Source organism: Megascapheus bottae, chromosome 37 (assembly GCF_031878675.1).
Source record: "Megascapheus bottae isolate mThoBot1 chromosome 37, mThoBot2.hap1, whole genome shotgun sequence".
Classification (NCBI taxonomy): Eukaryota; Metazoa; Chordata; class Mammalia; order Rodentia; family Geomyidae; genus Megascapheus; species Megascapheus bottae.
In genome coordinates, this window is record NC_143545.1 from 5,243,841 (window position 1) to 5,255,911 (window position 12,071).

At 41.9% G+C, this 12,071-nt stretch overlaps 1 protein-coding gene across 2 annotated transcripts in view; it reads right to left on the minus strand.

Moving 5' to 3' along the window:
• Window positions 1–2,437: 2,437 nt before the first annotated feature.
• Window positions 2,438–12,071, minus strand: part of Rassf8 (Ras association domain family member 8) — a 30,047-nt gene continuing 20,413 nt past the window's right edge. The window contains exons 1-5 of one of the 2 annotated variants that reach the window (XM_090325333.1): window positions 10,854–10,908; window positions 8,417–8,618; window positions 5,745–6,634; window positions 2,827–2,971; window positions 2,438–2,605 (exon numbers count right to left, since the gene is read on the minus strand). In XM_090325333.1, coding sequence (XP_090181459.1) covers window positions 2,484–2,605; window positions 2,827–2,971; window positions 5,745–6,634; window positions 8,417–8,519 — 1,260 coding nt within the window. In that variant the 5' untranslated portion in view covers window positions 8,520–8,618; window positions 10,854–10,908 and the 3' untranslated portion in view covers window positions 2,438–2,483. Of the gene's footprint in view, window positions 2,606–2,826; window positions 2,972–5,744; window positions 6,635–8,416; window positions 8,619–10,853; window positions 10,909–12,071 lie in introns of those variants that run through there. The other variant, XM_090325334.1, reaches the window with a different exon arrangement.

The following is a 12,071-nucleotide window of genomic DNA, read 5'->3' on the forward strand; positions in this document are numbered from 1 at the left end:
AAGTTCTAATTGTGAAGTTTGACATTCCTCTGTTTGATATTGGCATGTCAATGGAATGCCATGGATTTTACACAGTTTGTTTTTTCTTTGTGAATAAGGTCTTGAATTCTCTGAAAAGCCATAACATTTTTATAAGATGCATGAGACCCTAAAAATAAGGCATAGAGTGGATATACATCGCTCCTATTATCACAAAAGCTATAAATTACTGATTTTGAATTAGCTCCTTTTTTTACCTATACATAGATATGAAATAACTATTATAATTGAGAGCAAGTAGTTACAGGCAATGGTTATTATTATTTGCGTAAAAATCATTCATTTCTCAAGTTCTCTGCACAGCAGCTCAACGGCCAGATCAGTATCCTAGAATCCCCAAAGAAGTTGTATTTTCAATCTACTATTTATCAAGATGAGAAAAAAGGCCACAAGATATGACTTTCCGTTTTCTAGAAACTTCTCTATATAATTTCCTAGCCATTCTTAACCATTTTTCATAGGGAATCTAAATTAAGCAGCATACCCAGCATTCAATGAAGCCAAAAGTCAGTCAAATATGCCTTCATGCATAAGGTACTTATCTCTTTATGGTTACCAGGGCACCCCTCTACAGGTCCACTTTTATTCTGTGGCATGGAAATAATAGAGAGGATATCATTTTGCTTCAGAAATTAAACTACTAACTTTCAGGTGCACGTCTTCATTATCATACAAAATTTGATCAGAGGGTTTAGAACAATGGCTAAGAGGTACCTGGCAGTATGTATCTAAAGAGTATTTGTGACTCTTACGTAAGTCATCATTTTTGGTTTTATAAATAAAATAAGCGGAGAGCACTATCTTTTATAAAGTCAACCTTCGAAATAAAAACATTCAGCTCCGGCTTGTATTTCCCTGGTTAAAAAGAAGGTACCTAAATCCAATCTATTCCACCTTTGTCTCAGTGACCAGAGAAAACACATTTGTCCATAATATAAATTATTTGCAAACCATTACTTATGGGTATTTAGATCAAAACACACAAACGAACAAACAACTGAAAAGAACCACCAAAACAGGTAATTTAAAATATATCATTTGAAGCAATATTCCTAAAATATGCTAATCTCCTCAGTGATATGCAACTCATATTTTATGTTAATTCTGAGGATCAGTGAAAAAAATGGGTAAAAACAGGGCTGAAATAGACCACAAAAGTATTAGAAAAATTCCATGATTTTCTGTAGAGGTATTCAACATTTTACATTTTTGTTCAACAGCATAGGAAAGACTTGAAAACTGTTTTCATATACAAATTTACTCATGAGAAACGTTTTTAAAATATTGTGTGGTTATTTCTACATTGGGAAATACTGAAAGGAAACAAAAAAAAACCCCATGACATCTCAGATTAAAAAGCAATCTGGGGCTGGGAGTTTGGCCTAGTGGTAGACTGCTTGCCTAGCATGCATGAAGACCCAGGTTCAATTCCTGGGTACCACATACATAGAAAAAAGCCGGAAGTGGTGCTGTGGCTCAAGTGGTAGAGCTCTAGCCTTGAGAAAGTCCAAGGACAGTGCTCAGGCCCTGAGCTCAAAGCCTAGGACTGGCAAAAAAAAGAAAAAGCAATCTGAAGTTGGTGCCAGTAGCTCACACCTGTCACCCCAGCTAATCAGAAGGCTGAGATTAGAGGACCCCAGTTCAAAGCTAGCCTGGGAAGGAAAGTCTGTTAGACTCTTATCTCCAATGAACCAGCACAAAGTTGGAAGTATGGCTCAAGTGACAGAGTGCTAGTCTTGAGCAAAAAAAAAGCCAAGTGAGAGCAGGAAGCCTTGAATTTAAGCCTCAGTACTTGCACCAAAAAAAAAAAAAAAAAGTAAATAAAAGAAAAAAAATATCTGAATTACTTTAGCAAATCAGTGACTGATTGCAGATTGAGACTCATAAAATAAAAGCAAAGGTTGTTATGGCATTCAGTCTGGATGTCAGAGCACTCAACATTTTTAAGATAACCATGCTGGATGGAATCTCGCATAAACCACACAATATTTAATATAATTAAATCACAGGATAAGGAATAAAAATATTAAAACAGCAACATTCACACACTGATCAGTTCTATGGAATAAATTAATCTTACATCACTTACATGGTTCTTTTACTTCTTAATTCACAATGTAGGTATACACATAGTAGAAGATTTTCCTTAAATGCTCTTCAAAATGCTACAAATAATAATAACAATATAATAATAAAATAATAATAATAAAACGCTTTACATTACAGCTGCTGGACAAAAATGTCAATACTGTTGATTGGAGGAAACACTTGCTTTGTTTTTGAACATCAGTGCAGACAGTATGGCTCCGAGCAATATGCAATTTACGAGAGAAATAAGAGACAGTGGGTCAAACACGTTATCCTCAGGATTTGTTGGCACAAATAAAAGAAGACGAAGTTCATTGTCCTTGGTACCTTTATTGGCTCATTCTCTCTCCCTGTGGTTATACATATATGCCTTCAGGATTAAAACCAGAAGAGATAGGGTTCTGCAGAATGCGAAGATTGCTGGGGAGTTGCCGAGAAGAACTGGGACGCTTCAGAGATCCGGATTGAAATGATGTCTCTAAATAGGAGGGGAAAACAAACCAACAAACAAAAAGGCATTTATTGGTGCACCTGCTGACATGGAAAAAAAAAAATCTTAGCAATAGAATCAAGTGGGTTTAGTTCTGGGCCCAAGCTGTGAGTTCAAGCCCCAGGACTGGGACCAAAGAAACAATTCACTCCGGGGTAAGAAAACGAAGCCTGTACGTTCATGAGTGAGTTTATCTGTTAAGGCCTTACCACTCTCGACGTCCGCTGGCGAGGCCTCAATCTCAGTGGGATCGGCAGGAAGGACAGTGACTTTGGTACCTGTCTGCTGGATGAACTGCTGGAGGTTCACCTGTCGCAGCTCTTTGGTCAACTGCTCCAGTTCTTGTTCTTTGTCCTAAATGAAAACACCATCATTATTTGTACAGGTGCGCGCACGCGCGCGTGTGTGTGTGTGTGTGTGTGTGTGTGTGTGTACTAGGACTTGAACTCAGAGCCTTGTACTCTTGCTTGGCTTTTCTGCTCAAAGCTGGTGTTCTACCATTTGAGCCACAGCTCCATGGCTGGCTTTCGGTTGGGGGAACTGGAGAGAGGCGTCTATTAGACCCGTGCTTTCCAGACTAGCTTGGAACTGCTAGCCTAAGGTCTCAGCTTTCCTGAATAGCTAGGCTTAGAGGCTTGAGCCACTGGCCTTGGGCCTCGCTGATGTGTATATTTGTGTGTAGTTATGTTTTTAATTTGAGGATTTAGTAAGTTAACTGGCTGACTGGATTCAATACGTTATGTCTCCACTGTACTGTGGAGACAAGCCAAGGAAAGCCAGGGGAGCACTTTTGGTCTGCCTTGTTCACTGAAGCTTCTCAGGCAAGCGTGAAGCCCAGTCAACGTGAATCCTGCACATTCCTATACATTCAAATCTACAGACTTGAAGAAAATTTAAAAATACTAGGTGTTGGGGACCATGGCTCACGCCTGTTATCCTAGCTACTCAGGAGGCTGAGATCTGAGGATCATAGTTCTAAGCTACCCTGGGGAGAAAAAGTCCATGAGATTCTTATCTCCAATGAACCAGGAAAAAACCCAAAACTAGAGGTGCAGTTCAAGTGGTAGAACACCAGTCTTGAGTGAAAAAGCTCAGGGACAACACTCAGGCCCTGAGCTCAAGCCACGGCACTATCAGGTGCAAGTACACACGCACACGCATATATGGAGTATTTATTTTAAAGAATACATTTATTTCTTCTTTCTTTTTTCCCCCAGTGCCAGTAGTGGGACTTGAACTTGGAGCCTGAATGCTGTTGCTTAGCCTTGACCTATAAGACTCGCACTCTAGCCACAGCTCCACCTCTGGCCTTTTGATGGGTATGTGGAGATAAGAGTCTTATGGACTTTTTTCCTGCCTTGGATAGCCTGGGACCTGAGTTCCTGAGTAGCTGGGATTTACAGGCATGAGCCACCAGCATCTGGCTTGTTTTAAAGAATTTCAATTTACAATAGCTGCTTATCATCGGGTCTCTTCCCTAACATCTGATAGAGACTCTCTGGTACAACTTTATATGACTCCTATCTCAAGCACACAGCCTTCAAGACTGAAATATTCAGGAGGCTGAGATCTGAGGACTGTAGTTTGACACAAGAACTGCCTGGGAAGCCTGTGAGATTCTTACCTTGAATAAACCCCCTCAAAATTGTGGAGCTGTGGCTCAAGTGGTAGAGCACTGTAGCCTTCAGTAAAAGAGCTCAGGGAAAGCACCAAGGTCCTGAGTTCAAGACCTACGACAAGCATACAGGCAGACAGGTGTATATGTGTGCATGCATGTATACGTGCATGCGTGCGTGTGTGGGCATGCACACACACACACATATACAAACACACATGAAACATAAAAGAATCCTAAACTGAATGATCAGTGATGAAATGTACACATACTAGAGGGGAAACGCAGAGATCTACTTTCTGTAGCCCTCTTCCAGGCAAAGCCTGTGGCAGGGGGGTACTCTGGAGGAGGAGGAGGAGGAGGAGGAGGAGGAGGAGGAGGAGGAGGAGGAGGAGGAGGAGGAGGAGGAGCAGGAGCAGGTACTGTGGAAAGGAGAGGGTACTGTGGAGAGGAGGAGGAGGTGGGAGTATGCTGGAGAGAAGAAGAGGGGACTAAATCTGGAAAGAGTTGGGGGTCCAAGAAAACACCTCTTGCTAAGCTGATTCCTGGTCATGAGTGTGGCTTTGGGCCTTTGCCTTGAGGAGGAGAAGATATGACACACAATGTCCACATTACCAGCTGGCAGCCAGACTGGCCAGTGTCTAATGACACAGGCTGCCAAATAGCAAACCACACAGCCAGGGCAAGATGGCTTAAGCCTTTATCTTCTTCTCTCAGATAAGTTTGTCACACACAACTCCAGGATTCTATTTTGCCAATCCTGGGGCTTGAACTCGGGGTCTGGGTATTGTCCTTGGTCTTTGTCAAGACTAGCTTTCTCCCACTTGAGCCACAGCATCACTTCCAGCTTCTTCTGTGTATATGGTACCAAGAAATCGAACCCAGGGCTTTAAGCATGCTAGGCAAGCACTCTGCCACCAGACCAAACTCCCGCCCTAATTCCAGAACTCTTAATACCCCATTTCTAACTCTTTAGATAGAAATCCTTGGAAAAAAATAGAAAAACAGACATGGAAAAACATTTTGAGAATCCATTCATTTTTATTTATGTATGTATGTATGTATTTATTTACTTGTCAGTCCTGGGGCTTGAACTCAGGGCCTGGGCACTGTCCTTGGGCTTTCTCAAGGCTAGAACTCTACCACTTGAACCACAACATCACTTCCAGCTTTTTCTATATACATGGTACCAAGGAATGAAACCCAGGGCTTTGAGTATGCCAGGCAAACACTCTACCATTAGGCCAAACTCCCATCCCTGTTTCTTTTTTTTTTAAACTGTGTGTACTAAGACTTTAACCCAGAGCCTCAGGTTCTACCCACTTAAGCCTCAATAACCACTATTGGTTTTTTGCTAGTTCATTCGAGATGATAGTTTTGAGAATGTTTCTAACAAGACTGGCAGAGAACTACCATGCTCCTCTCTCAGCCTCCTGTGTAGCTGAGATTACAGGCATGAGCTAAGGATGCATCTGACAGGTAGTTCTTTTAAGTGTGATACAACCTCGTTACCTGTAATCGCCTGGTGGCTTGTCCTAGAGATCTTTCTACAGCTTTGATTCCATTCTCCAGTCTCAGGCTCTGCTGGCCTTGCATGTCAATTTCCCCTCTGACTTTGCCAATCTTTCCTTTAACCTCCTCTTCATTGACTTGGGCCTTCTGAACTTCCTGCTGCAATTTCTCAGCTTCAAGGCCATTTTCCATGGTCTGGATTTGGGCCACGTAGTCTTTTAATTTGCTTTCACAGTCTGTGATCTTCTGTCTTATCTCTTGAAGCTGATCTTTCAGCTGCTTTTCGTTTTCTTGCTCAATCTGTAATTCGTTTTCCCAAAATTCTTCCTCCTCAATTTCCACTGCATTCCGTTTGATTTTTTGCTCCAGACGGAGGATTTCTTCTTCCAAGTTCGAGTGGTACTTTTGTTCCCAAAATCGGATTTCCAGTTCATTAGATTCCAGCTGTTTCTCGATCGAGTGAAGCTTCTCGGTCTGCAGCCGGATCACTTTCTTCAGCTCATCGGCGGTGGCTTTGCAACTATTTAACACCCTTTGTTTAAATTCAGTTTCTTTCCCTTTGCCAAAGATATCCATTAATCCTTTAGCACCTCCTGTGAAAGTCAAGGATTTCCTTTTGGGTTCTCTCCTCTTGATTGCTTTGTCCCCTTGGGGTCTCAGTTTGGCTAAGGGGGGCAGGCTCTGCCTGTACAAAGTTCTCTCTGGAATTCGGGCCATGCTGTCAGAAGTGGGGCGCTCAGTGAGGGATGGCCCCGTTCTTCGCAGGATGAGCTGCACGTCGCTGGCGTACTGTCCCCATTTATTTAAAGAGATGATGGGATTTTCATGGGGGGCGAGGTGTCTTTCTGTATCTCTCCATTTTTCTATTAGGGTGTATCTTCCAGTTCGACCTACATGGAGAAAAAGGTTGAATTGTCAAAATGGGACAAGGCAAATTACCATTTGATCATTGTAAATTCTTTCTTTCACCTCCATCCAGTCCATTTTTTTTGCCAGTCCTGGAGCTTGAACTCAGGGCCTGGGTGTTGTCTCTGATCTTCTTTTGCTGGGGTGCTCTACCAGTTAAGCCACCGCACCACTTCCTGCTTTTTCTGTGGATGTGGTACTGAGAAATCTCACCCAGGGCTTCATGCATGCTAGGCAAGCACTCTACCACTAGGCCACATTTCCAGCCCCCAATCCCTCTTTTGATTTTTCTGTGCCATTACTAGGATTTGAACTCAAGGCTTTGTAAGATGGCGTGGTCTTTTTCTGCTCAAAGCTGGTGCCAAGCCTCCATTTCTAGTTCTTTGGAGATGAAGAGTCTTATGGATTTACCTGCTCACACTGGATTTGAACCTCAGCTCCTCAAATCCCAGCTTCCTGAGTGGCTATGATTATAGCATGAGCCACTAGCGCTAGGTAATGAGAGTTATTGTTACAAAGAAACCTGATCTCACCATCTAGTAATTTATATATTATATATGAAACAACAGACTTCTCTTTCTATTTTGGAATCCCAGTTCCAAATGCTTCTGGACTGATAGTATTTTCTCACTTATTTCAATAAATGGAGATCTATACGTATGACTAGAAATACTAAAGTACATTAAATTGAAACAGAACAGAAAGAATGCTTTTGCTCTAGCAAAAGGAAAGAAATATATGTCACCTGACCTGGAAGAAATAATTTTATTGTCAATATTCCAAGGGTTAAACTTTTTGTCTTATGTAAAACTTTTTTTGTATTTTTCAACATTCCTAAGTTTTGTAGATTACAATGATGATGTTTATTATTATGACAGTAAAAAAGTGATTGTTACTTTAGTTACATGTAACTACATCACAGTAAGGTGAAATATATGTCATTTCTTAATCTCAAAAAAATCTTCAGAGGAAAAATATATGATAATGCTCTTCTTTAAGGATATATAAATCTTGGACCCAGTTAAAAGTTGTGTGTGTGTGTGTGTGTGTATGTGTGTGTGTGTGTGCATATGAATATATACAGAGAATTGAACTCAGGGCCAGGGTGCTCTCTCTTAGTTTTTATACTTAAGGCAAGGCGCACTACCACTTGAACCATGCCTCCATTTCCAGCTTTGTTTTGCTGGCTAACTTAAGACAAGAGTCTCACAGATTTTCATGCTTGGGCTGTGATCCTCAGATCTCAGCCTCCTGAGTAGCTGGGATTACAAGACATGAGACAGCACTCAGGTAGTATTATGCAGAATTTGAATTCTTATGCATTCAACGATAGTATACCCTTGTGTTTAGAATATAGCCCAAGACTATGACTGACTTGTAATAACCTGATATAAAATACTTTATATATGCACAATGATCTTTCCTATAGCCATGCATTTTTACAATAACAGGTGCTTTGTTCCCACAGTCATGGAAAGTTCCATGAGATTTTCAGGAATTCTGTACGATAGCTGGTCCCGTGGCTGAAATCTATTCATGGTTCAAAGCTAGCCCAGGGAAGGAAAGGCCATGAGACTCCAATGTACCACCAGAAACAGGAAGTAGTTCTGTGGCTCAAATGGTAGAATGCCAGTCTTGAGCAAGGAAAGCTCAGGGACAGTGGCCCAGGCACTGAGTTCAAGCCCCAGGACTGGCACCAAAAAGAAAAGAAGAGAAAGATGAAAACGAGCTACTGGGAGAGACACACACTGAGTTTGTTGACATACCGATAGCCTGGGCTAAGGCTATGACGACCTCCTGGCACGTGGTGACTTCTGTGACCCCACAAACAATTCGCTGGACCCCGTCTACCCACACTTTCAGTTCCATGGTGGGCAGGCAGTCACCCAAGGGTCCCGAGCACAGGCATCCGGCGCTCAGGTCATGTCTCTGGCTTGGCAAGCAAGGGAAGGCCAAATCTGTAGTCAGCTGAAAGACAAAAGAGGAAATGAGAGGTGATTTTTGCTTTCCCCTTTAATGCTCATCCTAGGGTTTCAACTCAGGACCTGGGCGCTGTCTCTGAGCTTCTTTTGCTCAAGGCTGGTGCTTTACTACCTGAGCCACAGTGCCACTTCCGGCTTTTTCTGTGTATGTGGTACTGAGGAATCAAACCAGGGCTTCATGCATGCTAGGCAAGCACTCTACCGCTAGGCCACACTCCCAGCCCCCTTATTTATTTGATTATTTATTATTTATTTAATTTGGTTGGGAACTCAGGGTCTGGGCATTGTCCCTTCTCTTTGTCATTCAAGGCTGGCACTTAGGTCAGGAAATGTCCACCTATTTCCTGGTGAATTGAAAAAGTCTCATGGACTTTCCTGTCCAAGCTGGCTTTAAACCTTGAACCTGAAATCTCAGCCTCTTGAGTAGCTAAGATTACAGGCATGAGCTACAGAGCCCAGCAATACAGCATGTTTTAAAGATAGTTGTTTATTCTGCCAGCCAGTGTGTGTCCCTAAGTGAACGTGTCCTGCACATGCAAAAGCCCTCTCCTTCCAGGAGAGCCTATGTATGAATTCTTGCCTTCTTTCCATGTAGCTGGACTTGTGAATTTTATTAAATTACAAGTACTTACACAACAGAAGCTACTAAAAGTTGTACTTTCCCATATATGTTGTGTTTTACTCAATGCTGGATTAAAAAAAAAAGCTCTATTTGCCAGGTAGAAACTTTTACATTTGTATAATCAAGCAGTGTTTTGATCTTTTTTGTTTTTGTTTTGGTATATAAGTCTGAATGTGGTTAGTCTGCTCCAAATCAGTTATGAACCATTCTTCTCCATGTATATTTAAAATAAATGTCAAGTCTTTTTTTTCCCCCCCGGGAGCGGGGGAATCCCTAAACAATCTAAGATTTGTTTGTCCATTGTTTGGGTGACTTCTTAGTACTTGGTGGGTTTAAAGAAATCATGTTCACGCTTATGGGTTTTCTTAAAAGTTGATCTAATGAAGATGCAGAATTAATGCTGGGGTGTGTGTGCATGTGTGTGTATGTATGTATGCATATGCCAGTACTGGGGCTTGAACTCGAGGCTTTGTACCCTCAGTTGGATTTTTTATTTCAGGATGACCCTGGCATCTCAATCACACCTTCACTTCTGCTTTTGAGTGGTTCACAGGAGATAAAAGTCTCACAGACGGCCTGGGTTCGATTCCTCAGTACCACATACACAGAAAAAGCTAGAAGTGGTGCTATAGCTCAAGTGGTAGAGAAAAGCCCTAGGACTGTGCTCAGGTATTGAGTTCAAGGCCCAGGACTGGCAAAAACAAACAAAAACATCTCACAGACTTTCCACTCAGGCTGGTTTGGAGTTGAGATCCTCTTATCTCAGCCTCCTGAGTAGCTAGGACCAAAGGACTAAGCTATGGGTGATTCCCAGCTGTTTAGTAAGACTCATAATAACAAGATGTTTCATGATTAATGACTTATTAACATGCTTGTTTCAAAAAAGTAAAAACTGCAATTGCAAAATAGAATTTACTGCAATCGGTAACTTTGTACATTAGGTCTTAAGGTGTCTGGAGACAGTTTAGGCCACATGGCTTGACATAGGTGAAAGAAAAGAAATGAAATTAGGGGCCGGGAGTTTGGCCTAGTGGTTAAAGTGCTTGCCTAGCATGCCTGAAGACCCGGGTTCGATTCCTTGGTACCACATACATAGAAAAAAGCCGGAAGTGGTGCTGAGGCTCAAGTGGTAGAGCTCTAGCCTTGAGAAAGTCCAAGGACAGTGCTCAGGCCCTGAGCTCAAGCCCAGGACTGGCAAAAAAAAAAAAAAAGAAATGAAATTATTTTCTCCAGGGCAGGTATCAAAATAAAATCCTTATTCTCATTTTGGAAATGGGGAAAGAACTCTCTGAATAATCATTTCCACTTAGCTATGTCCATGTTACATGTGCCAGCCTTTATCAAAAACAAACAAACAAAAAGCGAAGAGACAGAGCCCAGGCCCTGAGTTCAAGTCCCCAAAGAGGGAAACAAACAAAAGTACATAAAAATAAAAATCATGGTGCTATTGGTGAGAGTCATTTGTAGAAACCATCTCTCTAACTCCCTCCCAGGACCTACAGAGACTTCTACAACTCTGAATTACCCTTTAGATACCCCCACCCCAAAAGATCTGGGTCCAACCCCTAAAACACGACCGTCAGAGAAAACAAGTCCTACACTGAAGGTGGAGGTGTTGAACCGGCCATCACTGGAGCCAGGAGCCAAAAGGAGGTGGGAGTTCCGAGGAGAATTTGGAATCAGATTCTCAAGAGACACTGTGACATAGACAAAGGTAGAGACATCAGCTAGTTACGGCCTTGATTATAAGTTTGTTTTTCTGAGTCATGAGTGTATTCCTTTTTGTTCAGTAACATGCTACCAGAAAATAAGTGATTTGTATGTGTGTTTATATATGCTGGTTCTGGAACTTGAATTCAGCTCCCTGGGTTCTTGTCTTAGCTTTTCTTTTGCTCAAGGCAAGGGTTCTGACCACGTGAGCCACACACCTCTACTTCTGAATATTTTGTTGATTTACTGACGATTAGAGGCTCACAGGATTTCCTGCTTGCCCTGGGATCGAACCCGGATCCTCAGATCTCAGCCTTCTGAACAGCTGAGATGTACAGATGTGACCACCAGGCTTGTTACATAGTTATTATTGATATCAGAATGCTAGCGTGGAAAAAAACGAAATCCAAAACCTAAAAGCTGGAAGTGGTGCTGTGGCTCAAGTGGTAAAGCACTAGTCTTGAGCAAAAGAAGCTCAGGGACAGCGCCCAGGTCCAGGCCTGGCAAAACCAAACCAAACCCAACCCAGAAAACTGGAAGTGGAGGTGTGGCTCAAGTGGTAGTGAGAAAACTCAGGGACAAAAAGAAGTTATCTAAACTTACGACATAAATTTACTAGCAAAGCTGGAAATGGTGGCTCAGGCTTGTAATCCCAGCTACTCAAGAGGTAGAACACCAACCTTGAGTAAAAAAAAACTAAGGGAAAGCACCCAAATCCCAAGGTCAAGTCCCAGTACCAGCACATACCCACCAAAAAACTACAGTCGGTGCAAATGTGTAGGTCATGGTCAAATGCACCAGATTTACACACACACACACACACACACACACACTACCTACAAATATTTCAGAGCTCAGAAAACAATAAAAAGCCACCAAGTAAGTACAAGGGCAAGAAGTACTCATGTTGAAGACTAAAATTGCAAAAATATAAAAATATTAACAAGAATTAGTGATTCATTCTGTTATAACGATTCTGTATTAAATAAAAATAAAAATGGTTATTAGCCAGGTGTGGTGGCTCACACCTTTAATCTTAGCTACTCAGGAGGCTGAGATATGAGGATCAAGGGTCAAAGCCAGCCCAGGCACAAAAGAACCTGAGAC